At 44.6% G+C, this 27,867-nt stretch overlaps 1 protein-coding gene across 1 annotated transcript in view; it reads right to left on the reverse strand.

Annotated features, from left to right (window-relative positions):
* LOC114605047 (mitogen-activated protein kinase 11) overlaps positions 1–27,867 on the reverse strand; it is a 47,042-nt gene that overhangs the window by 10,491 nt on the left and 8,684 nt on the right. The window contains exons 2-9 of the mRNA XM_028745791.2: positions 11,415–11,544; positions 11,121–11,179; positions 9,262–9,373; positions 8,545–8,574; positions 8,359–8,406; positions 2,677–2,791; positions 2,460–2,531; positions 495–574 (exon numbers count right to left, since the gene is read on the reverse strand). Coding sequence (XP_028601624.1) covers positions 495–574; positions 2,460–2,531; positions 2,677–2,791; positions 8,359–8,406; positions 8,545–8,574; positions 9,262–9,373; positions 11,121–11,179; positions 11,415–11,544 — 646 coding nt within the window. The remainder of the gene's footprint in view (positions 1–494; positions 575–2,459; positions 2,532–2,676; positions 2,792–8,358; positions 8,407–8,544; positions 8,575–9,261; positions 9,374–11,120; positions 11,180–11,414; positions 11,545–27,867) is intronic.

Consider the following 27,867-nt stretch of genomic DNA (forward strand, 5'->3'; position numbering starts at 1 on the left):
TCTTGCTTTATTGGCTAAGGGAGCCGGCGTTTGTCTGCAGACAGCTTCTGGGTCATGTGGCCAGCATGACTAAGCCGCTTCTGGCGAACCAGAGCAGCACGCGGAAACGCCGTTTACCTTCCCACCGGAGCGGTACCTATTTATCTACTTGAACTTTGACATGCTTTTGAACTGCTAGGTTGGCAGGAGCAGGGACCAAGCACCGGGAGCTCACCCTGTCGCAGGGATTCGAACTGCCGACCTTCTTATTGGCAAGTCCTAGGCTCTGTGGTTTAACCCACAGCGCCACCCGCGTCCCAAACCCACAATAGGATTGTATTAAAAACACCTAGCGTCTTTTAACATTCTAAAATTCACTGCTTACACATGATTACCATTAACTGCTTTAAAAAGCTTCGTAAGTTGAAAACATTTTGTTCCTGAACAACTCAGGAAACCAACATGAGACAGCAAATAGATCTCAATGATTATTCCTGGTGAAACATTGCACTTACATGCTCTGATGAGATTTTCTTGAGAAGTTCAGAACTGGGTGTACCAACCACTTCCATTATTCGTTTCAGCTGGTCAATATCTGTACAAATTTAAGAAAGCTACAGGAAATGTGGTGAAATAGCAGATGAGCCACTTGCTTACATAAATTGCCAAACCTGTGTCCAACTCTGCTTAATCTACTCCGTTATCTAACGGTGGAAGTTTAGAGAAGTAGACTTTCCTTATGCCATAAAGCTCTTTGCAGACACAGTGCAATCTTATTCTTCACCAGACAATGGAAACTGAAACAGAGTTATACAGTGTATGTCTTTAAGTCCTTGGCTATATTAGCTGAATGATCCAATGGTCTTTTTAGGAAATGATAAAAGAGTTTAGTAGAAATCTCAGATTTGGTTGTTATAAGAGTATGATCCATCACCAAATACCAAACAAAGCTTGTCATTGTATGGGTAGGCCGTGATTGATATATATCACAGCCTACCCATACAGTCGTACCTTGGCTCCCAAACGCCCTGGAACTCGGACGTTTTGACTCCCGAACGCCGCAAACCCAGAAGTGATTGTTCCGGTTTCCAAACGTTCTTTTGGAACCCAAACGTCCGACAGGGCTTTTGCAATTTCTGATTGGCTGCAGGAGCTTCCTGCAGCTAATCAGAAGCCGTGATTTGGTTTTTGAACATTTTGGAAGTCGAACAGATTTCTGGAACGGATTCTGTTCGACTTCCATGGAACAACTCACACACTCTCTCTCTCTCTCTCTCTCTCTCTCTCTCTCTCTCTGTGTGTGTGTGTGTTATATACAGGTATTAGTAACTCTCTACAGCAGTTCTCAACCTGTGGGTCCCCAGGTGTTGTTGGACTACAACTCCCACCATCCCTGAGCTCTGGCCTTGCTAGCTAGGGTTGATGGGAGTTGTAGTTCAACAACATCTGAGGACCCACAGGTTGAGAAAGGCAGCTCTAGAAGATAAAACTATCCATTCTGCCAAAGCTGAAAGCCTTCACACTTCTAAGCCTACAGAGCGTGGTTTGTTATGACAGTGGTCCAAGCACTAGGAGTGTGCACAGTTCCTAGTGTCGGCTTTGAAAGGCAAAGCCCTTGTTTTCAGTGAGTACATACTGTTCCCTTTCCTCTTCACAAATGAATAAGGAGAGCCCTTATCCACCCATGGTCTTTGGGACCAAAGCCATCATCTCTTGTATCACTCAGTCTCTAACAGTGCCATTAATAATTGCAGTGGGGAAGGTTTCCCCAGGGTCTTGTTGTTTGCAAATCCATCTCCTTATAAAGGTACCTGCCTGCCCAGTTCCTATGGTTACCTTGCTGGAAGTGATGCTTCCAACATGAGTCATCAAACAACGATGGACAAAGGATGTAAGCCTATGGAATCTGTATTCAAAAGTGAGCTCAGCACCTGGGATGCATCACCCCACCCATGTTGGTTGGTACCAGTGTTGAAATCCCCATACGGGTTGCTTTCAATATGCTCCAAAATGGAAAAAGAACAGATCGTCTTCAGATAGTCCTGGGTGCTGCTAAATTAGAGAGGGATAATAATTTATATATATATAAAATTGCATTATTTTCCCCAGCCATTCTAGGCTGATACCCTGTGTTTTCCAAGGGAGCTATGAATCTTTTCAGCATCTCTGTTCTCCAGCCCAGCAACCACTGTCTTTTTCAAGCTGTTTTTGTATCTGGGTCATTATTTAAATGAAGCGTAGAAAAGCAAAGATTTTAGGCAGCCTACTGCGGCTTAAGGACACAATGTTTGTTACTCTTTATGACCATTATCGCGTCCAGCTGTGGGAGGAGAAAAACAGTCACTTTAATGATTACTAATATGTTTGTTGTACCATTTTTGTGTGTGTGTCTTAAACGGCTAACGCTGCTTTAAAAGCATATCCGTGGCACCAGCAGTGCGAGACCCAGAGTATATTTGCACTTGTAGGGGAAAGGATACAGTCGTTTCCAGGGAAAAGGGCCTTCCCTTTCAGCAGCTCCGCCATAATGCAACCAACTGACCAAATGTCAACTGCCAAAAGACAAAACAACCAATCAGAAGGGGCTTTCTTGCCGGGTTGGGGAGAATCTGCATGACAAAGGTATTCCCATCCAAGCCCTTAAGGTACATATTTCACAGCACAACACAAGGAGATTCCCGCCCCCCTCCATCTTACCTGTTTGATTATAGTGCATCCAATTCAACATGATTTCCGGGGCTCTGTACCACCGTGTTGCTACATAACCTGTCATTTCATCATCCGTTTGCCGGGCTAAGCCAAAGTCTAAAATCTACAGAATAATAATAAGAATGAAATTCCCATTATTTTTATTATATAAATGGTCAAGCCTATTTTTGTTCTGGCTCTCGTGACTCATCTAAGCCAACAACAGAAACATCTGGTCCTAATAATAATAATAATAATAATAATAATAATAATAATATTTTATTTATACCCCGCCCTCCCCAGCCAAGGCCGGGCTCAGGGCGGCTAACAAGCAATAATAAAAACAAGTTGAATGATTACAACTTAAAACAAAATTAAAATACAACATTAAAATATTGAAACATTAACATATTAAAATGCCTCATCGCAGGAGAAGGAAAAGAAAAAAGAGAGGGAGGGAATCAAATTGGCTCCAAGCCAAAGGCCAGGTGGAACAACTCTGTCTTACAGGCTCTGCGGAAAGAAATCAGATCCTGTAGGGCCCTGGTCTCATGAGGCAGAGCGTTCCACCAGACCGGAGCCAGAGCTGAAAACCCACAGTTCCAACAATTAGAGATTTCCTGCTCTCTCTCTACTACCCAAACAGATTGTCCTGCAACCAACTTGAGGTGTATCATAGAAAACAGCGGGATCATTTGGAGGGAAAAAATAATGTGTGATGTTGCTAGATAATCATGCAACCCGGCCACTTCTTACTGGAACCCAGAAGTGAGGAGGAACACCTAGGCTCTTTCTAGGTTGTTGACTCCTTTGGCTAGTTTCTCTTTCCTTCGCTGGTCAGAAGAGGCCTAAAGTCAGTATGAACCAACTACGAGGTCACCTAGAAAACTGAACATTTATATTGACACACGGAGCTTGGCAGATCAGTGACAGTGGTGAAGGGGAATTTTTGGTATATTTTGGGAAGGTGCTAGAGGCAGCAGCTGGTTCAGGATTCACACATCAGTCAATCAAAACTGCAGAGTCCATAGGGAAACGCCGGCCCCCCAGATGATTTGGAACTACAATTCCCATCATCCCTGACCACTGGTCCTGTTAGCTAGGGATGATGGGTGTTGTAGTCCCAAAACATCTGGAGGGCCAGAGTTTGCCTATGCCTGTCCTAACCGAAAGCATAAAGGAAGGTGTCCCTGGATTTAGGTATATAGGAAATTGCCTCATATCTGCTCAGACTATTGATCCATCTATCTCAGTCTAGTCTACTCTGATGGGAGCAGCTCTCTGGGTCTCCTTTACATACACAGCATGTACTGTACTCAGTCACTGAGCTATGGTCCTTCCTGAGGGCAACCTTTTTCTCCCAGGGTGTGACGGCCAGTGACACAAAGCATGCACATAAAATCAGGCAGCACAAACCAGAAGGTGATGCCCTCTATCCATTATTTTGATTATAATTTCTCATAAACTGCTATTTCTCAGACTAACCCAGTATTAGTGAGGTGTGCTGGTCTCTACCCATTATTAACTTTCAGGAGGAATCTGAAAACATTCCTGTTCACCCAGGCATTTGGTGGCTGAAGAATGCTGCTCCTGGCAGCCCCAAGGTCACAGGATGGAAGAATGTTTCTAACTGTAACTAGAGGCTTTTAATTGTAATTGCTTTTACAATGCTTTAGAATGCTTCCCTCCCCCTTCCTAAATTGTGTATCTGTTTGCCGCCCTGGGCTTGCTGGAGAGGAAGGGCAGGATATGAAATCAATGATCAATAAAATCTTTGTAAGATTTCTCTTTTCCTATTGTTTGTCTATTATATATAGCCACTCTGGGCGGCTTCCAACAAAATATTAAAATGCAATAGTCCTTCAGATATGAAAAGCTTCCCTAAACAGGGCTGCCTTCAAATGTATTCTAAAAGTCAGATAGTTGTTTATTTCCTTGACATCTGGTGGGAGGGCATTCTACAGGGCGGGTGCCACTACTGAGAATGCCCTCTGCCTGGTTCCCTGTAACTTCGCTTCTCAGAGTGAGGGAACTGCCAGAAGGCCCTCGGCGCTGGATCTCAGTGTCTGGGCTGAATGATGGAGGTGCAGATGCTCCTTCAGGTATACTGGACTGAGGCCGTTTAGGGCTTTAAAGATCATTACAAGGTCATTCATGGATTATTTCCTTTCTTTGACTGTGAAACGAGGACAAAAGTGCCACCAGGTAAAAACATCTATTTTGTATGTCTTAGTTATAGATGCAGAGGCTTGAATCATTGTTTCTTTGACTTGGAATCTTTTGAGGATACTTGATCCAGAAAGCTAATCAGTAATGAATTCACTGTGCCAGGCGTAAATTAAGCTTTTTATCTGCCTCATTAAAATATTCCATGAATATTAAGGGCATAATTCAAAAGACCTGTGACTTAAGCGTGTTGTGACTTAGAGACCGACACTTTAAGACAATGGCTTGATGTAAAAAGATTTCATCCTAAATATCTTCCTGCCACACCGATTTACATTCACTGGAAAACTGTGTTGTCCAAGGTATAAGTATCAACCTAAGCATTTTAATGCATTTCAGCAGCAAGATCAGATCTTAAGGCCCTCCCTCATATTATAGTATAGTTCCCATCGAGCCTTATGCTCACGGAAGTTCATAATTCTCTGGACTGCTGTTGCGGATCTGGGATGAAAATAAAAGCATTTTCTATTAATTCAAAGCTTCTTCTAAATATTTTTTTAAACACACAGTACAAAAATAAGCATTACATGGAGAGATTGGGTCATACTTTCAAGAGCACTTGGATAATCCACAAAGTCAATTACCATTCAATTAGACTGCAACGTTCAGGAAGTGTACTCTGACTGAAAGGATTCGGGAACATCTAAATACTTTGAAAAGTGCATCCCATAAACCAACTGATGCCAATTCAAATGTTTTCAAGTAGGTTTCCGGCTGACATCACGAATCATGATGGTTAAGCTTCGCTGGACTCCGGGGCAGTGCAGCTGTTTGGGCAGACGAAAGCCAGGATGTATGAAGTAAAATTCCTGGAATTGCACCTGAGGTGGTTCTGGGGAGTTCACTGCGTCCCACGGTGTCGCTTAAACCCATATCTGCCAACTTGAAAGGCAGATCAGGTGTGACCTGGGAAGTATGTGCCTGCCACAGACGAACCTCTGTCTCCAGCATGATTTGTGAGCGGTTCCTCACTAATTTGGAATATTGGCATTAATTATGAGGCGCTCCTGAAACGGCATATGATAAAGGGCTACAATCCATCAGCTGATGAAAGGACTGGGTTTGGATCTCTGAAGGTATTTGAGTGATTTTTAAGAAGTGTGGAAACCCTTACAACAGCCAGGAAAGAAGGGGACAAGACACTGTCTGTTCTCATACAGTTTCCAAATGGTTTCTTTCCTTCTTGACCTCCCCTGCAAAATGAGTGAACCATGTGTAGCTATTTTCAAGTCACAGAATTCAATAGGATTACTCCCATTCATATGTTTCTAGAAAAAGAGGTGCTGGAAGTCACAATGGAACTCTTGTTCAATGGCACCCAGCTGAGAGGTGCAGGAACTGAGTTCCGGAGAGTTCCGGCTGAAAAAAAAGGCCTGGTTACGCCCATGTTTATAAACCGCCTGAGGTAGTGCTCATCTGCACAGGGTTGAGCAGCAGGCACAATCCATCCCATTCAGCACAAGGTGGCATTATACATATTCTCTGTGCTCTGATTATTGTTGAAAAAAATGGGCGTCGGAAGCAGAATATATGAAGACGGGGGTTTTTTGGGGGGGTAGGCAACAGGCATATAAAGATATACTGAGCTTACCTCACAAATAAGAATAACAAAACAACTACTAATTAGGTAAAAATTGGTCTGCATCCCCAAAACAGACCAGCATGCTTTCATTCCCCCTCCCCATGAGCTAATAATTTATTTTTGAGATAAAATAAATTTACATTTTATACACACACAAAATGAATAGCCAGCAAATGAAATGAAACTTGGGCCAGATGAGACTCAACTGGCTCCTATGTTAGAAAACATCACCTTTTTTATATCTCACTGATATCCCAAAGATTCATAAAAATCAATTATTACCAAGTAAGGATGTGTTTGGTAGATGCTCCACAGTTAAGAGAACTTTCTTCCGAAGTCACTAAATCCAGAACTTTAATATTTGTATTTCTTTGGATATTTATATCCCGCCCTTCAACAAATCAGGATGAATTATTAAGAACAGCGTCTGAAAACAGTGTAGCAGGGGTTTTTTAAAGTAAATTTTTGCTGCTGTTTCCTTTGTCTTTGTCAGGGGGAGTTCTTGTATATTTCAGTTTAATAGGAAGGGGATTCATCTATTGTTTTGATCATTGTGATTTCTCAGCAGTGGGTTGCAGGTTGCTTCATTATATAGATTCCATCCAGGATAAGGTCCCCATAGCAGGAGGGTATTGCAAGGATAACATCCTTTGCCACAGGCTCTGCACGCAATTCTGGTGGCTGTAAGACCATTTCTCATGTTGCGTTGTAACGGTAGGTAGAGTAATAACCACTCAATGGGCATTGTCAGCTGCTGCTTAAACACTACATGAACAATTTTGTGTTTGCATTTCTTCTTAAACTGATTGGGATAGAGCAAGTTAAAAAATCTACAATGTATAAATAAATAGAAGATGTCTTCTCTCGCTTTACATAATGAAAAGTGGGACATAAACATAATTAACCAGGATTTCTCAATGTAGGATGATATGTTAACTTGAAAAAATCAGAAATAGGAGCATCTAAAAAGGTAAAAGGTAAAGGACCCCTGGACGGTTCAGTCCACTCAAAGGCGACTACAGGGATGCGGTGCTCATCTCGCTTTCAGGCCAAGGGAGCCGGCGTTTGTCCACAGACAGCTTTCTAGGCCATGTGGTCAGCATGACTAAGCGTCTTCTGGCATAACGGAACACTGTGACGGAAACCAGAATGCACAGGAAAGCTCTTTACCTCCCCACCACAGCGGTACCTATTTATCTACTTGTACTGGTGTGCTTTCGAACTGCTAGGTAGGCAGGAGCTGGGACAGAGAAACAGGAACTCACCCTGTTGTGCAGATTCAAACCGCCAACCTTCTGATCGGCAAGCCCAAGAGGCTCAGTGGTTTAGACCACAGCGCCACCAGCAGCCCTATAGGGCAACACCAGTACAAACAATAAGGTCTTATAAACTGTCAAGTTAGACTCAGAGATGGCCCCACTCTGTTGGTGTCTCTGTTACAGTTTAGCCTGTAATCCTAAATTCAAATTATCTGGGAGTAAACCCCTTTGAACAGGACTTATTTCGGAGCAGAATAAGGACTGCACTGTTAGTTAATGGACATCTTCCTTTTTAAAATGCTAGTTCCAAACTGCAAGTAGTTGCTTGATATCTGCAGAACCTACTATTTCATCTAGTAATCCAGGGCCTGAAATGGAAGCAACACTTCTTGTGAGCAGTTACTGTAGAAATACTGCCCTAAAGAAAGGACCAAAACTTCCACAGTTGCTCATTTATTCAGAGACCTTCCTGATCAGTTTTAAATTGGTCAGGTTTACAATATAGTTTTCACTCGGTACCACAAGAACCATTAATAACAGATGCTGGCATGGCAACAGGCACCACTCTTGTGTTAGTCTTGGTTCAAAACGTACCAAAAATAATCAAAATAGCATGAATCCTACCCTTAATTCACAGTCTTCATTGACAGCTAGGTTACTAGGCTTCAGGTCCTGCACCAGAGCAAAAAAGTTAAGAGCATTAAAACAGGGCTAAAACAAATGAGGTAAAAACAGTCTTGCAACTATATCAGAGCAGCAAGCCAAACCAATGATGTGCTCACAGTGCATTATATCCCCAGTGCAACGTACCCGGTGAATGATTCCAGCCGAATGAATATACTGTTAAATAAAAAGAAAATAGGTGAGGTCAGACAACAAAGTCAAACGCAAGTGATTAATGACAGCTATTGGCTTTCATCCACTCAGGCAGGTGTTTTTATTCCACAGTACAAAGAGATAAAGGTTAGCCTGTATTCCCACCTATGTGGCAAATGTTCAGTGATGTAAGGAGCAAACGCACCAATAAGAAAGGCTGCTGGTGTTTTGCAATTCAGTCTGTAATTTTTGCGAGTTTAAAGGCCCTTCCAGACACACTGTTTGTAACACAGTTTGCCTCTGACACCAGGGCTCCTCTGCTATCATTTCTCCTGTCGCTAAAGCAGCAAAACTTAAACATATGTGCCAATTATAGAGGAACTTACAAATCCCATTAATCCACAAATTATGATTTCAGCACTGCTGACATCTGTGTGGCACATTGAGCTGCAGTGTTTAACCAATATTTTGATTAACTGAACAGGTTGATCAGATCAATTAACTAGAGGTTAAAATGTTGTTTTAAACACAAGCAGGTATGGGAAAACCTATGAGTGCTTACCCAAGAAGTATTTTCTGTTGGGCAAGGCTTTTGTAGAATACACAATAAGGACATACAAGTAACATGAGCAGCAGGCATTATCTTAAGAGATGTTTCATCCTGTGTTACAGCTCAAGTATGTTTTTTTACCCTCCCTCCATAGGTTTTACCTTAAGCCCTCGAAGTAACTGATATATAAGAAACTGTATATGGTCGTCTGTCAATTTCTGGCACTTCACAATGTTATTCAGGTCAGCACCCATTAAATTTGTGACAAGGTACCTGTAAATACAAAACATTCGGATGACATCCAATTGTTTCTGAAGTCTTTTTTTCTGTATCAGTGCTTTTCTTTGAAAAGAGCTGGTACACATGGTATCCTGGTGAGGCTCTGCAAGCAGTGCTTCCAGACACTAGTAAGAATGGGTCTTCCATGCATTTTATATGGTCACAAGATTGAGAAATGGGAAAAATATGAAGACTCGGTTGTCACAAACCATGGCTAAGGGAAACTGAATTCAGCCTAGGGTTTCTGGAATCGCAGGAGCGCACCCAGCGCTTCCTTCCTCTGACTCTTCCCACGGGAGGAAGCAAAACTTTGGCTCCTACCAACAGAGTTCAGTGCAGGATTAAGCCAAGTGTACGAAAGTTAAGAAACGAAGGCCAAGGAGGTTACAGATACTGTGAGTACAGTAGCATGGGGGAACATACTTCCCCAAAATAAACAAATAAATGAACAAGCACTAGATAACGTACAGGCAAGATATCAATATCCTATGTTTATTCATTTAAAGCAGTTATGCTCCATGCTTTAGAGGAGGCGGCTCCTAGAGCATCTTACAAAGATCAATAGTCCTTGCCCCCTGCCCTCAGGCTTACAATCTAAAAGACACAACACAAAAAGAAAAAGACTGGGAGGGAGCTCAGGCACCAGTTCTTAGTCACCATTGTTATGCCACAGTAAATAGTTCTGTCTATATGGAGTATGGGAAGCCTGTTGCCCTGCAGATGGTGTTGAAAAACAACTGCCATCATCCCTGGCAACCAGCCACGCTGAATGGACTGGTGGGACTTGAGGTCCCAAGATCCAAAGGTTCCCCATTCTTGTCCAATACAAAGCACACACACACACACCACACACTGCAGGTACTTGCTTTACATTTTAAACAGCACCTTCTCCAGCCCTGGTTCAGATGAAGTGAACGACAGCTGCATCAGAGCGGCTGTGTTGCTCACCTGACTTCCCACAGGCCAGGTTCCTGAAGCTTCATGGGATGTGGAGAGGTGAGGTGACAGCAAGGTTGGTGCTGTGCAAGTGCCTTAGCGGCAGCATCCCAGCTACACTGCACTGACCTCGCTGCCACCTCGCCCTTCCCCTTTCCATCCCGTATACAGTCATACCTCGGGTTAAATATGCTTCAGGTTGAGCATTTTCAGGTTACGCTCCGCGACGACCTGGAAGTAACGGAACGCGTTACTTCTGGGTTTTGCCACTCACGCAGACGCTCAAAATGATGTCACGTGCATGCGCAGAAACGCCGAATCGCGACCCGCGCACACGTGGGTTGCGTTCTACTCAGGATGCGAACGGGGCTCTGGAACGGATCCTGTTTGCATCCATAGGTACCACTGCATAGTCGTACCTCCGCTTACATAGCCCTCTGGATATGTAAACTTCGGGATATGAATGCAGCAAACCCGGAAGTATTTTCCCGGGTTTCGCTGTGCGCGCATGCGCAGAACCTCTTGTTGCAAATTCCTTGGGATGTGGCCGGACCTCCGGAACAGATCCTGTTCGCAACTGGAGGTACCACTGTACTGAAACAATCTGGCTGCGGGAAGGTTGGGCGAGCAACGCAGCCCCACAACGCCAACACTGCCTGCTACTGCTTTCAGGGCCTATAGACGTCAGTGGAAGACATGTGAGCACGTGCTTTCTATAGAAATAAACAAGACTTAGGCATGCATAACTCGGCTTGGCCGTTTATCTTAGCAGCTCACCAACAAGTTTAGGTCAAACTTTACTTACACTTCATTAAAATTTTCTATTGATGCCGCAGGTGTGAAAACATCTAGTAATCCTATAACCTGAAACAGAAGAAGAGGGGTTTTTATTTTATCTGGCAAAATGCATGAGGCACAGCTAACTCTACTTACCAGTTTCGAATCTAAAATGAAGGATAATGGCAGCCCGGCACAGGATAAGGTATGCCAAAACCTAATGAAGTCAGTTGTGTCTAACCGATGAACATTTTAATAAAACTAAAAGATTAGATGAATTACAAGCTCATTATTTGCAATTCGCACAGCCTGTTCCACTCACGTTTTCATGTTTCATGTGCTTCAGTAATCTAAGCTCCCGGTAGGTTCTTCTGGCGTGAATAAGGGACTGGAAAGGTCTCGAAAGCTTCTTGACTGCCACCTTCTGCCTTGTTTTGGTATCATATGCTGAACTGAAACAAATCCAGATGCAAAAGAAAAGAAAAGGAATTTTACTATATTTTATTTCATAAAATTTATACATCACTTGATTGTAAACAAACAAACCCTCAAAGCGGCTTGCAAAAGAGAGTAAAATCAAGAAAAAACTCTACTTTAAAACATTCAAAAGATTAAGGTAAAGGTAAAGGTACCCCTGCCCGTACGGGCCAGTCTTGCCAGACTCTAGGGTTGTGCGCTCATCTCACTCTATAGGCCGGGAGCCAGCGCTGTCCGCAGACACTTGCGGTTCACGTGGCCAGTGTGACAAGCTGCATCTGGTGAGCCAGCGCAGCACACGGAACACCGTTTACCTTCCCGCTATAAAGCGATACCTATTTATCTACTTGCACTTAGGAGTGCTTTCGAACTGCTAGGTGGGCAGGCACTGGGACCGAACGATGGGAGCGCACCCCGCCGCGGGGATTCGAACCGCCGACCATGCGATCGGCAAGTCCTAGGCGCTGAGGTTTTACCCACAGTGCCACCTGTGTTCCACCAATCAAATTGGTTGAGTGGGCCTATGTAGGGTAAAGTGATATCGGTGGCGCTGTGGTCCAAACCACTGAGCCTTTTGGGCTTGCCAATTGGAAGGTTGGCAGTTCAAATCCCCACAATGGGGTGAGCTCCCATTGCTCTGTGCCAGCTCCTGCCAACCTAGCAGTTCGAAAGCACACTAGTGCAAGTAGATAAATAGGTTGTGGTGGGAAGGTAAATGGCGTTTCCGTGCACTCTGGTTTCCGTCATGGCGTTCCGTTGCACTAGAAGTGGTTTAGTCATGCTGGCCACATGACCCGGAAAGCTGCCTGTGGACAAACACCGGCTCCCTCGGCCTGAAAGCGAGATGAGCGCTACACCCCATAGTCATCTTTGACTGGACTTAACCGTCCAGGGATCCTTTCCCTTTTTTTTAATGGCAGGTAAACTGACCCACACGTTTCCGTGTACTGCGCTGGTGCTGGCTCGCCAGAGCAGCTTCGTCACGCTGGCCACGTGACCCGGAAGTGTCTCCGGACAGCGCTGGCCCCCGGCCTCTTAAGTGAGATGGGCGCACAACCCTAGAGTCGGACACGACTGGCCCGTACGGGCAGGGGTACCTTTACCTTAAAGTGACCCCAAGTTGTTAAAGGCTTTATATACTAATAGTAACACCTTGAACACGGTCTGGTAGCAAATCAGGAAGTCGTCCATACTTTAGTCCAGTGCTTTTTTTCCTTAAAAAATGTTTAGGGGTACTCTCATTTTGACTCAAGAAAATCAGCATTTTATAGTTCAAATTGGGGGAAATAAATACAGTAAATGGACAAAAGTACGAAGATTCACAAAATGTTTAGGGGTATGCGTACCCCTGTGTCCCCCCAGAAAAAATGCACTGCTATATCCAAGCCAATTTTATTTCTTTTTGAACTTAACTGTTATTATAATCCTTCATTCCTTTCATATAGGGAAAAAAATAAATCTCAAATATTATTCAGGGTTCCCCACACACATTTATCATTAAAGATCTATTAACAAACATGCTGCTGAAGTAAAAGCAAACATTCAAACAACAAACTATTTTGAACTCATTTTAATCAGCTGATGTTAAGGTAAATAAAGCAGTTCAGTGTTTGTTATGGCATCACACCAAAACGATGGCCTGGCAAATTGACCCAGACCTGCACATCTGCACCCAAGTCTTGTATCGGGTCAAGTAAAAACTGAGACGAGAATGCTGGGACAGAAACAGGGAACGACATTGCTAAATATAACCCTACCGGCATCAACAGGACCAAGGACACTTCTGTACTTCTAAAACAGAAAACAGCAATAATAAACTTAACCAAACTGAGTAACAGACTTCAACCTCAATAACCTCACCACACCAGCGGATAAAAACCCAGAAACAAGCAGGCCTTTGCAGATGCTGACAGGATCAACCTTGGAGAAACAAAACAGATAAAGAGATAGCTAGCAATTCTACTAAGGTCTGCTGAGCAACTTACAGTTTCTCTTTCATTGACCGGACCCGAATATCTTGTTTGATATATTTCCAAAATAAGCAAATGTCATTTGTGGGGGGAAGGTTCTCACTTACTTATTTCTTTCATTACCTTAACATAGCGACCTTTTACAGAAAACTCTTCAGATAAGTATTTCTTGTGATGACCTACCACAAGCATTCTCCCTAGGTGATATCTGTCGCTCCCATCTGCCATGACAAAGACCCAGAGAATTAGCATCATTAATTTGGTTTCCTATCTCCCAGGTCCCCAAATCAAGACTCCATAGGGAGCACTTAGATCTGGATTCTGGGCCCCTGGTGAACAGACAGGAGCCTCTATTAATTACGGAGTCTGCCACCCTGTCTAGGTGTATCGAGTGTTAATTACGCCTGCCAAACACTGGCATGCTGCATGCAGCCTTCTCATGTGCATCGTTAATTAAAGCCAACCAGCTTACAAGGCTATAAAAGATTGCCTTAGGCGCCACTGACAATAAACAAACCTTCAATATAAATGCTCGAGGCTTTGATAACGTAGGCTTTGATGATTCAAAACCATAACGTTTTCATGTCAACCCCTTCTCCTATCAGCAGGTAGCTGAACAACTCCTTTCCTTACTATGCAGATATTGCGTTTGCTGTAATGATTCCCACAACCACAGCCTTACCTACGCAAAAGACAAATAATGATAATAATAGCTTTATTGTCAATGTACAACCTATGCACAATGAAGTTAACCGAGCCTCCCCACCCCACAAACACTCAATCTCATTGCACTCTGTGTGCTTGTCGCACAACACACCAACCCCGAAAGTCAGTCGCACTATACAGTCATACCTCGGGTTAGAGACGCTTCAGGTTGTGTTTATTTGGGTTACGGACCCACCGAAACCCGGAAGTACCGGAACGGGTTACTTCTGGGTTTTGGGGGTCGCGCATGTGCAAAAGCGCTAAATTGCACTTTGCACATGTGCAGAAGCACTGAATCACAACCTGTGCATGCGCAGAAGTGCTGCTGCGGGTTGCGAATGTGCATCCCACTCGGATCACGTTTGCAACCCGAGCGTCCACTCTACAGTGGTACCTCGGATTAAGTACTTAATTCGTTCCGGAGGTCCGTACTTAACCTGAAACTGTTCTTAACCTGAAGCACCACTTTAGCTAATGGGGGCTTCCTGCTGCTGCCGCGCTGCCGGAGCCCAATTTATGTTCTTATCTTGAAGCAAAGTTCTTAACCTGAAGCACTATTTCTGGGTTAGTGGAGTGTGTAACCTGAAGCATATGTAACCTGAAGCATATGTAACCCGAGGTACCACTGTATTATTTTCCGTTCAGCAGCCTAACAGGCCACAGTTACCAAAAGGTTTTTGTCCTATTGTAGTGGTGGCCCAAAGAGCCACAATAAATAGGATAATGTGAACCCCTATAAATCCTTGAGTATGCTTCTAACAGAGAAGTTATGGTAACCCGTTGCTTTATGAAACTGATGGTTTTCGCAAGTTGCCGCCCCCATTGGGGAAGAAGTACAGCTAATATGTGAATCACAAAGATACTGTTCATAAGCTAGAACATAAGTTGATACATGGTGCAAATGGATATGTGTAACACAGGTTCCCAACAAGCATACTAACACAATGTAACAGAAGTTAGTATTTTAACAGAGAGCGCTGGGAATCAAAGCTGAATCAACAGAAATTGCTAACGCTTATTGTGCATGTGTATTAAACATGAAATGAGGTCATGATGTACATGATTGGTGAAAATTGAAATCCTTTTTTTGAAATGTTATAAATACCACCGCCCCGACCCTTGGAGTTTTGTGAAACAATTCAACTATAACCTATTGCCTAGCAGTAAACAACAATGGACCCCTAACTCCTCTTGTCTCAGAGTTTTAATGGTGTAAACTCAGAAGATAAGCCATTTTTGGCCCACAACACTATGCATCTAGCTGACTCTATCTAGCTGGCCTATTGTGTGCACAGAATGCCTTCAAATTAAGGTTACCAGACATCCCCATTTCCCAGGGACAGTCCCCAGATTTACAAATCAGTCCCCTGACAAAATCCATCTATTCAGTAGGAAGTTAAAAAGTGTCCCCGGATTCATTGGAAAAAAATCTGCTAACCTTAACCTAATAGGTATCTAAAGCCATTTGCACATGCAGAATGCAGGCACCCTATATATAGAAATGAGTAAACCAGTGATATTTTAGGCAGCAGGCTAGCAGGCGGGGCCCATTACTTACATCATAGGAGCCTACACAACACAAAACACTGTTGCTGTATGCAGGTTTTATTTTATTTGCTTTTTATCTTATATTTTGGAAATGTATATCCAGCGTTTTTTTCCCCTTTTAGTTTTTTGGGGTCCCTAAGAGAGTGGGGCCCTAAGCTATAGCTTGTTTAGCTTATACAGTGGTGCCTCACAAGACGAAAATAATCCGTTCCGCGAGTCTCTTCGTCTAGCGGTTTTTTCATCTTGCGAAGCAACCCTATTAGTGGCTTAGCGGCTTAGCGCTATTAGCGGTTTAGCGGCTATTAAAGGCTTAGCGGCTAAAGGGCTATTAGCGGCTTAGCGGCTTAGAAAAAGGGGGGGGAGCGAAAAAAAATCGCAAGACTCGCAAGACGTTTTCGTCTTGCGAAGCAAGCCCATAGGGAAAATCGTCTTGCGAAGCAACTCAAAAACGGAAAACCCTTTCGTCTAGCGGGTTTTTCGTCTTGCGAGGCATTCGTCTTGCGGGGCGCCACTGTATGTAAATCTGGCACTGCTTCCTTCCAAAGGAGGCCAGGGTGGCTTCCGCATAAAAGTGATAAAACAGCTGAACACAGTTCCAATGCAGATACACACTGGATAGACAAAGCCTGCCTAATACTGAAGGAGAGGGAATTCCAAAGTGTAGGTGCCAGAACATGAAAAGGTTCTGTGCAAAACAGAACTCCTGATAAAGTGGGTTATCTGCGGGAGGCCCTCACCTGCAGAGAGGAGTGATTGACTGGGCATATAAGGGGTAAGATGATCTTTCATAATCTTAAATGAAATGTGAACACATAAATGGCTTTTCTGGCTAGAAAGCACAAAAGAGAACAAAGGCCTAGCGTGGGGCTTAAACTCTGCCAATCTATCTGTACTGCAAGATTTCCCCCTTGGCTTGCCTTAACCATGTTAATTTTGACCACGTAATGGTGGCATCTGAATGCATGCTAAGCCATAAATCATAGTTAAGCAAATATGCATATCAGCTGCATTGCTGGTGCGCACAAAGGCGGAGCGCTCCTACTCTGTTCCTTTATTAGTTGAGCAAGGAAATGAGCCACGGAGCGGCTGGCGTTGGCATGACATCTCCAGCCTGTGCTTGTGGTTCCTCTCTCACCAAACAAACCACAACAGGGTAACCAGAAACAAGAGTATTTCATCCATGGTCCATTGGTGATGGGAAGTCAGGTAAGCACTGCTGCCTACCAACCACTACTGTCTTGAAGGAATCCCACTCATTTCCCTCCTCCAGCCCGGTTGGTAGGAGGGGGAATCTTTCTGCACCCATCCCACTGCCACAGAGGTAACCTGGAATTGCGAAATAATTGTTTTGTCCCGTTCCGCTTCCTCTCCCTCATAGCTGGGTCAAACAACGTTCTCCTTAGTCATATTTACTTGGAAGTAATGGGACGCAGGTGGCGCTGTGGTCTAAACCACTGAGACTCTTGGGCCTGCCGAATGGAAGGTCGGTGGTTCGAATTCCCACGACAGGGTGAGCTCCTATTGTTCGGTCCCAGCTCCTGCCAACCTAGCAGTTCGAAAGTATGCCAAAAAGTGCAAGTAGATAAGTAGGTACCACTCTGGCGGGAAGGTCAACGGCGTTTCCATGTGCTGCTCTGGTTTCGCCAGAAGCGGCTTAGTCATGCTGGCCACATGACTCGGAAAAATTGTGTGTGGACAAATGCTGGCTCCCTTGGTCTATAAAGCGAGATGAGCACCGCAACCCCAGAGTCGTCTGCAACTGGACTTAACTGTCAGGGGTCCTTTACCTTTTTTAAAAAATGGGAATTAATCTCAGGTAGGGTGCCCACTTATACATCACTAAAAGTGAAGAAATACTGGTACCTCACCACCCATTACCCGAAGAAGAAGAAGAAGAAGAAGAAGAAGAAGAAGAAGAAGAAGAATTGAAGGCAAAACATGCAGAGTTGCATAGGTTTGTGTATGCTAATCAATATGTACAGAGGAAAATTCAGAAATACAGTTAAGAACTTAATTCGTTCTGGACCTGAAACTGTTCTTAACCTGAGGTACCACTTTAGCTAATAGGGCCTCCCGCTGCCACCGCACCGCGATTTCTGTTCTCATCCTGAAGCAAAGTTCTTAACCCGAGGTACTATTTCTGGGTTAGTTGAGTCTATAACCTGAAGCATTTGTAACCTGAAGGGTCTGTAACCCAAGGTAGCACTCTAGAATGGGAAGACCTGATACTAAATGTTGGACAACTTCAAGGTTTCTGATCTTCCTTCTAACCATTTGACTGGGCAGTTTCCAAACTGAGGTTGCCTTCAAAAAGAGGACTGTCCTTTGACAGCTATTCTAGTAGAAGGCTGCCCTCTGTTAAGTAGGACACATAGCCACTCTGCTTGCAAGTAAATCTGCACTGGACTGCAGGTGGAGCACTAAGCAGTACATCCTGCGTTTTTTAAGGGCTGGAAACACAGAAAAGGGTTGGGTGTTTTACCTGCTCATGCTATCTTGCAATGTCATTGTTGATACTTGTATGGTAGCTCCTAGCAACAGCAACCAGCACAAATACAAGAACCCTTTCATTTTTTGCAATGAATTTCACAAAGATCAGCACACTCTTAATGAGAAGCAAATGAAAGCTTTCACACGCAGGCTGATCATATGCATATTTACATGTAGACGAATCCTACTGAGTGTAATAGGGGTTACTCCAATTAAAGTAGTTCTAATGTGCATGAGATTGCAGCTTTAAATATTCCGCTCCTTACTATGGCTGTCATTGTAGTTGTTTCTGATGCCTTGCTGTCTAAATAAGTAGCCACAGCAATGTACAGTTGAAGGAAGGTCCATAAAATAAAGAAGGAAGAAAATTGAATTTAAACATCTCATTTAAGTTCCAAGAAGAGTGATGAGCAACACTGAACGGCAGACCTAAAACACTGATTTGTCCCTGGAGTATATAGTATGTCACTATTAATTGACTGGTTTGTCAGTTAAAAGTCAGATAAAAAAGGTAAAGGTACCCCTGACCATTAGGTCCAGTTGCAGATGACTCCGGGGTTGCCCGCTCATCTTGCTCTGTAGGCCGAGGGAGCCGGTGTTTGTCCTCAGACAGCTTCCGGGTCATGTGGCCAGCATGACTAAGCCACTTCTGGCAAACCAAAGCAGCACACGGAAACGCCGTTTACCTTCCCACCGGAGCGTTCCTATTTATCTACTTGCACTTTGATGTACTTTTGAACTGCTAGGTGGGCAGGAGCTGGGACCAAACAATGGGAGCTCACCCCTTCGCGGGGATGCGAACCACCAACCTTCTGATCGGCAAGCCCTAGGCTCTGTGGTTTAGACCACAGCGCCACCCGTGTCCCTAAAAGTCAGATAAACAGATTTAAAACATCCTTAATGGTTTGGCAGTCCTAGTAACAAAGCCAATTGTTTGTGCAGAGTCTCAAACTTGTAATATTTGCAGATGTTTCAGTCCAGAGTGATCCACCGTAGGCAAATCTTCTCTTTCTACTCAGAGAGGAAAGTGGAAGTCAGCAAATAAAGAATGCAAACTCATCTAAAAAAACAGTTTTGAAGGCAGACGTTCTGGTCAGAATAAGACCATTAACTCTGGCTTTTCTCCTAGAAATTGCAAAGGCTTATTTCTAAGGAGCCTAAGGGTTAAAAGCTGGTATTACTATTTCTTTTAACATTAATTATCCCTTTCACACTGCTTCTTTATCTGATGTGACACAAAGAGGAAGTGGTATTTGCCTACTATATCATGCAACACACCAGCTACACTCAGAGAAATGTGAAACGGATACTGGATATGTGCAATTTCATATTGTTTTCCTGGTTTTAGTATACAGCACTCTGGTCTCCTTAGAGAGGAAGTGCAGAATAAATATTTATTAATTCCTGTGTTGGGTGGTGGTGGAATGAAGCAACTTACAAAGTTACTACACTTTTCATCCTTGTTTTAAGGGATGACAATGCTAAAACGACAAACAGACTGTCGTCATAAGACAGCTTATGAAACTGATGTTGCACTGAATCCAATGCATAGGATTGCTTGCAGTGCTCTTATCAGCAAGGTAACGGCAATGGGCTCAAATAGCCAAAGAAACCCGATGGCCCTCCAGAGATACTTTTGGGCTCCAGCTCTCATCAGTCCCTGCCAGCAGGTTGTTTCCAGCTAAATACTGGAGTAAACCCATTACAGTCGTACCTCTACTTACGTATCCCTCTGGATACGGACGCTTTGGGTTATGGCTACAGCAAAAACGGAAGTGTATACTTCCAGGTTTCACCGCACGTGCATGTGCAGAAGTGCTCAATCCCTCCACGCACATGTGCAGAAGTGCACCTCTATTTATATTATTTTCAGGGTGCGAATGGACCCCGGGAACAAATTAAGTTCATATCTGGAGGGTTCACTATAAAATTAATGGACCAAAATTAGCCAGAGCCGTTAATTTCAATGGGTCTTCTCCAAGTAGAATTGGCTACAAACCAGCATGGCCAATGTTCAGGGATTATGGGCATTGCAATCTTAAAAAGAAGAGACATCACCTTGCCAACAAAGGTCCGTATAGTTAAAGCTATGGTTTTCCCAGTAGTGATGTATGGAAGTGAGAGCTGGACCATCAAGAAGGCTGATCGCCGAAGAATTGATGCTTTTGAATTATGGTGCTGGAGGAGACTCTTGAGAGTCCCATGGAGTGCAAGAATATCAAACGTATCCATTCTTAAGGAAATCAGCCCTGAGTGCTCACTGGAAGGACAGATCCTGAAGCTGAGGCTCCAATACTTTGGCCACATCATGAGAAGACTCCCTGGAAAAGACCCTGATGTTGGGAAAGATGGAGGGCACAAGGAGAAGGGGACGACAGAGGATGAGATGGTTGGACAGTGTTTTCGAAGCTACCAACATGAGTCTGACCAAACTGCGGGAGGCAGTGGAAGACAGGAGTGCCTGGCGTGCTCTGGTCCATGGGGTCACAAAGAGTCAGACACAACTAAACGACTAAACAACAACAATCCAGCAACATTTGGAGAGCTACAGGTTCCCCATCTTTGAAGTATCCAAAGAAGATTGAAATAGAACAAGACTGCTCCCATGGCAACACACTATTCCCCCCCTTCCAAGCTCAACCCCCCCCTGTAAATTTGCATTATGTAACTGAGCAAAGTGTAACACAAGGGTTAAGCATTTAACTAGGGTTAGGGACGCGGGTGGCGCTGTGGGTTAAAGCCTCAGTGCCTAGGACTTGCCGATCAAAAGGTCGGCAGTTCGAATCCCCGCAGCGGGGTGCGCTCCCGTCGTTCGGTCCCAGCGCCTGCCAACCTAGCAGTTCGAAAGCACCCCCGGGTGCAAGTAGATAAATAGGGACCGCTTACTGGCGGGAAGGTAAACGGCGTTTCCGTGTGCTGCGCTGGCTCGCCAGATGCAGCTTGTCACGCTGGCCACGTGACCCGGAAGTGTCTGCGGACAGCGCTGGCTCCCGGCCTATAGAGTGAGATGAGCGCACAACCCTAGACTGGCCCGTACGGGCAGGGGTACCTTTACCTTTACCTTTAATGGGTTATCTGGTAAGTTTTGTCCTGAAGGGAAACTGGGCAGTTGCAAACAATACGGAAAATGTGACACAAACCCTCATGGCAGTAACCCTCCTAATCAAAAAGAAGACAAGGAAGGGAGCTAAAGAAAACCACAGCCTTCACATACCAAAGTTATGCATATAATCCTGGACACAATGTGTTCCTCAAGCAGAAAAGAAGCCGCTCTTAGCCTCTCCAAGGCAGTCATGTGAACGTGACTGCTTGTTATTGTTGTTGTTTATTAGATTTCTTATCCACCCTTCACTATAAGGTCCCAGGATGGGTTGCAATGATTTTAAAACCACAGCATTAAAAACAATTACCGGTAAAACAGATTACAATGAAGAGAACTGAGTGGGTTCTAAAATAGGTCTCAGGTGTCAAAGGCAAAGTACAGAGGTGCATCATCAGCTCACAATGAAGGTCCCAGACACACTGCTGTGGGGAGGGAATCCCAGAGCTTAGGGGCTACCACAGAGAAGCCCCCTCTCTCAGGCAGTCGCACACACCCCAAACCCCTGAGGGCAGCGGGACTACCGAGAAATGACCCCACTGCCAATCTTAACAGCCAAGGAAATATGCAGGGAAGGAAGAAATCTTTCAGATATTTGGGGCCAAACATTTGATACGTCTTTAATCGAAGTCAGAGCGTTGGTCCATTTAGCACAGTGCTGAATACTCTGACGGAGAGCAGGTGTCTGGGATCTCAGACAGAAGCCTTCCTCAGCCCTCTTGCTCAAGCTCAATCTTGCGATGACTCGAGATACCTCAGTGATTCAAAGCTGAGGCTTTCAACACACAGAGCATGTGAGCTACCACCAAGCCATAGTTCCCCTGCCTTGCCCACAGGCCCCAAAAGGTGGCTAACCCCTGATGTAAAGCAAACTGCTCCTTAAGGTAAAGGTAAAGGGACCCCTGACCATTAGGTCTAGTCGTGGCCGACTCTGGGGCTGTGGCACTCATCTCGCTTTATTGGCCGAGGGAGCCAGTTTACAGCTTCTGGGTCATGTGGCCAGCATGACTAAGCCGCTTCTGGTGAACCAGAGCAGCGCACGGAAATGCCATTTACCTTCCCGCCGGAGCGGTACCTATTTATCTACTTGCACTTTGACATGCTTTCAAACTGCTAGGTTGAAACTGACCCTTAGCTGCCTTTAAAGTGACAGTGCAAGCTCCCGGTTTGATTGTTGCTGATCTGTTACACCCATATCAGACAATTTCTCCAAGTAACACAAATAAACAGAGAGAAGGCTGTTTTTCAGTTAGCTGATGGTGAGGCCAAAATCACTGAAGCTCAGACATCTGTTTCCCAGATATTCCAAGCTCTGAGAGCATGTAACAACAACAACAACAACAACACAATCAAATTGTTTTACAAGGAAATGCTATTATCAGAGCCGGCCCGCCCATGAGGCAGGGTGATGCACTCGCCTCAGGCGGCAGAAGTACAAGAAATGGCCCGATCGCTTCTGCCGCTGGCGGAGACAGGGAGGCGTTCTGGCAATGAATTACAGAACACCAAGGATCTTGCTGCAAATTCCCACATACCACGTTGCCACTCAAGTTTCGCTCGCCCCTGGGGGGGCGAAGCTGAGCAACAACACTTTGAAGCACGCCCCAATTTCCCCAGGCTTTGGCAAGAGCCAGGGCATTCCTGCGTCGGAAATGGTGTGCTGGAGGGCGGGGAACGGTGGTGGAGGAAGGGGAGAATGAGGCAAGGCTGTGAAGGGGGCAGGAGACAGCAATTCCCATTTTGCCTCAGGTGGCAGGGCAGGCTGCCCCTGTCTATTATACAAGTTGGCTGCTGCAGCAGTCGTAATGACGGGTAAGCCCCCTTCGCCTGTTTTCCATGTGAAGACTTTCAAGCAATTAATAATAATAATTTGATAATTTGTATGCTGCCCATTTGACTGGGTGGCCCCAGCCACTCTGGGAAGCTCCCAACAGAATACTAAAAACACAATAAAGCATCAAACGTTAACATCTTCCTTCTACAGGGCTGTCTTCAGATGTCTCCTAAACGTCAGATAGTGGTTTATTTCCAGATTTATTTCCTTACTGGCCCTGCCCCCAATGTAGGACACAGTATATCTGAAGGAGTGTCTCCACCCCCATCGTTCTACCCAGACACTGAGGTCCAGCGCCAAGGGCCTTCTGGCGGTTCCCTCACTGCGAAGAAGCCAAGTTACAGGGAACCAGGCAGAGGGCCTTTTTGGTAGTGGCAACCGCCCTGTGGAACGCCCTCCCACCAGATGTCAAAGAGAACAACAACCACCAGACTTTTAGAAGACATCTGAAGGCAACCCTGTTTAGGGAAGCTTTTAATCTTTGATGCATTACCGTATTTTAATATTTTGTTGGAAGCAGCCCAGAGTGGCCGGGGAAGCCCAGCCAGATGGGTGGGGTATAAATAAATTATTATTATTATTATTATTATTATTATTATTATTATTATTATTAGCCCCACTCCCTGCATATCCATGCCAGTGTGGCAGGGCCAGTGACAGGGACCAACACATGAAACTCCCTTCACATGACTAGCTATCGTCATGATTTTACGCACCGCAAGCAGTTTTGGAAAGACAAGCTTTATGTACCAGACATTTATTTATCTGTTGGCCCTGAAGATTGAATTTTTGTTGTTTCCAAGCTTTGCACAAGATGCTCCACCATGAAGTGCCCACTTCTGCGCTCCTAGATTTCTAGACCTGGATCCAAGAGTGAGGGAGCCATTGGTAGAAGAGACCTGCATTTCCTTGGGGAAGCCTGTATATTTCAGGTGGTGCGCCATGACTTAGTTGGGACCCTATTTGTCTTCAGGCAACACCAGTGTGTTTAGGATCAATGACAGCCAGCTGGCACAAAACTGAAGGAACTGCAACCCTATTATAGATCCTAGGCAAAATCAATCAAGTTTATAGAGCAAGCAGTTCTAAGGCTTCCAACACCGTCTTGTTTGCCTATTATTTCCCTCCATGCCATTGCCTGCTTGCAGTGAATTCTGAATGCCACACACCTCTGTATATCCAAGATAATGAACAAGTTATTGAGTGGATATGAAAAAGATGCAACTCCAAAGTCTTCCATTATTGAGCAGCTCTTTGCTTTCTTTTCAGTTTGCTCTTACCCTGGAAGCAAGTAACTGATTACAAAAAGAAGACACAAAAATATATAAATTTGAAGCACCACCCTTTTTCAAAATAACCTGCCCCTTAATGTTCTCTCTGTTCCCCCTGGCATTAGGTACAAGAATTCCTTTATACATAAAGCAATGGGACATCTGCAAACCTGCTGAGCAGTGTGTGTGAGGCACCACGTGTTTTCCACTTCCATCATTATGCCTGGAAAAAAATAATTGGCACTCTCACTACACGAATGGTTTTCATAGCTACATGGGCATTAGAAAACAACAACCAGGTGCAATTAGGAAAACACAAATCCTTAATGGGTAACAAGGGATAAATTTGAAAGAGGAAGGTTTATGAAAAAGATAAGCTTCAGATAACAAGAGCAGAATAAATACTGCCCCCCCCCGAATGTTAAATTGGAGGCTGAATGATAAACTGGGAGGTTGACCAACTGAGATTTACACACACGTGCACCCCACAGCTACAAGAGAGAAACTTGATACAAGGACAGAGGCGGCTAATTTGTGCTCCATCAAATGTTGATGGGTTACAACTCCCATTTGTCTGACTGCTGGACATGGTGCTGATGGGAGTGGGGAGCCCAATAACATTTTGAAGGCCAGAAGTCCCTCACCCACACCTGCTGAAAGAACAAGTAACAGTCTATGCAAGCAAAACATTGCAACAAATATAAGGCAGAGCACCAAGTAAGCCAAAGTTAATCTACACTGGGCACACAGTCTTCCCTTTTCCCCAGTAGAGTGACTGTTCCCAGAGACACAACCAAAGAACAAGCCTTGGCCTCATACGTCTTCAGCTGACCTACATAGCGGAAACATGTAATTATGTTGTTGTGCAACTGAGCCCAATGCCTCAGCCCTAAACTTGCCACTTAGGGCCACTTAAAAGCATACCAGATTTCCAAGTAGGATAACATTTCCACGCAGCAAAGTGGGATAGCCATGTGCGGAACATCATGCGTGGCAAATGAGCACACATACTGCAGAGAGGATTCTGAGCAACGTGCATCTTGCGTTTCAGTAGTTTGAGTAGATACGTGGCAAATCTATGAACTTTTTGACACATAAACGCAGAACTGCTATTGACGTAGGTAGGACATATCTGAAGCTATTTTTAGAAGCAATTCAACAGCCGCTTGGATCCTAAGCTATTCCTCCTTTCAGGTAAGAAAGTGGGAGATGGCCACCAAGCCCCCACCCAACATTTGCAGCCCATGTCCCACACTGTCCCCAAGAGTCCTCCAGACACAGATTTTCAGGTGAGCACAGGCTACAGAAGGGAGGGGCAGATGGGAGAGCCCCACTCTGTGAATGTAAACTGTTCTATTCACAGAAGGAAACGAGAGCTGTTGGGTTGTATCCAATACAGCACCAGCAGAGTTCCCTCTCCCTACACATCCCAATAGCTGCTCTGGAGCCCCCCAAATCTCTGGAAAACATTTTGAGGAGCACAGGGGCCTGCATGAAAGAGGAGAAGAAATGGAAGTTCTGTTGCACCAGTGGAAGTCCATTAGCAGAACAGGAGCATTGGGTAACAGCCCTTAGAATTCTGCAGCAGGGATTTTTATTTTTTTACATCAGTGTAAAAAATGCTTTCCCATCCTAACCATTTCATTTGCAATGAAATTTCATTCACCTTAAAGAAACAGAATCCCATGAAAGTGGACACAGGGTTGCATCATTAGTTATTTCACATAATGATTCAAATTGCTGTATTGTTTTTAACACTTGATTGGAAGCTGCCCAGAGTGGCAGGGGAAACTCAGCCAGATGGGCGGGGTATAAATAATAAATTATTATAAATTATTATAAATTACTTGGGGGTGGCAGGAATGGAGTAGGGTTAAGTCCCAGACAAAAAGAGAGTTTGAATAGTAGAAATGCTGTAAATCTTTTTTTTATGTGCATTGGAAATGGTACTTTAAATGTCACACACTGTGTCTTAATTTAAACTTTGGTTACAGCAGTGTGCAGTACGTATCTGACACAGTGCTTCTGACATCAGACAGCAGCTACTTAACTGAGACTGCTCTTTTCAAAGGTTGTATGAATTCGCTTAAAAAAATGACGATGACGCAAAAACAACTTGTCACTCCTGGGCAAACATTTCTACCAGAAAAGCCAGTCCCTCCATGATGTGTCCTAAAATTAAATTTTTAAGAGATGTGACACAGTTTATGAACTTACTAATTGCAAAACAGGAAGTTTGGTTTTTATTTATTTATTGTTTAATTACCTTTTCACCCTGCCTCTCTCCCAAACAGCTAGGGTCTTCATATCAATTTTGTCCTTTCAACAAAACGAAGCTGAGAGACAGCCCAGCGAGCTTCATGGCACAGGGAGGATCTGAACCCAGGTCTTAGTGGTCCAGTCCAACACTCATTAGGAAGGAAATAATTCTCAGACTAAAGGCTGCATTCACTTTCAGGGTCTGCATGCCAAGGTGGGCCAGAGCAAATGTGGGTGACAACTGAGCAAGTTGGATTAACTCTTTATACATACATACATACATACATACATATCAAAAACAGGATCTCTGTAATGAGCACAGCATCTCTTCTCTGGCAGGTCTTGCTCCCATGAAGCAGTTGCTGAGACTGAAGGCCAAAGTGCCTTCCTCGCCCAGGTTTCCCCCAAGCAATCTGAGACTGCACCTGTGTGAAGCCAACTTCTCCTCTGCCCTTTCCATGCCTCTTCTGGTTCTGGGAGACCAAAGGAGATGAGTTTGTCACAGCAGGAAGGGGAAGACACCCATGCCTCTTCACCAGCCTGAATCATCCCTGCCTCTTGGTCTCCTCCCTTTCCTGCTTTAGCTTCTAGCTTTATTCTTGACTTCTGCCACAGACTCACCCCACTCACTATGCCTCTTCAGCTTCCTAACCTCCTTTCCCCAGTCTTCTCCCTCTGACCACTCCTTGTTGTCCCACCACCACTCCCCTGGTTCTGAGTCTTCTTCCTTGGGTGTGTGTGTGTGTGTTCCCCAGCTGGTTCCTCGCACCATTCCACTGCATCCAACCAGTCCACGATACGACATGACTGAAGAGTAAGCAACATTTGGCAAAAGTCAGTGGCTTCTAGTCACATTTCTCAATCCAGGAAAGCAAGAGGAATTAGCCCGTTTCAAAGATCCATTCCAGGCATGCAAAGGAGGACACAGAGAAGGGCCAGTGAGGAGGGTGGTCTGGAAAGTCCCACAGGCTGGTTCCCAACACAGAAATCATAGAATTGTAAAGCTGGAAGGAACCCTGAGGATCATCTAGCCCAGCCTTTCTCAACTTGTGGGTCCCCAGATGTTGTCGAACTACAACTCCCATCACCCCTAGCTAGCAAGGCCAGAGCTCAGGGATGAT

This window comes from Podarcis muralis, chromosome 10, assembly GCF_964188315.1.
Source record: "Podarcis muralis chromosome 10, rPodMur119.hap1.1, whole genome shotgun sequence".
Taxonomy (NCBI): domain Eukaryota; kingdom Metazoa; phylum Chordata; class Lepidosauria; order Squamata; family Lacertidae; genus Podarcis; species Podarcis muralis.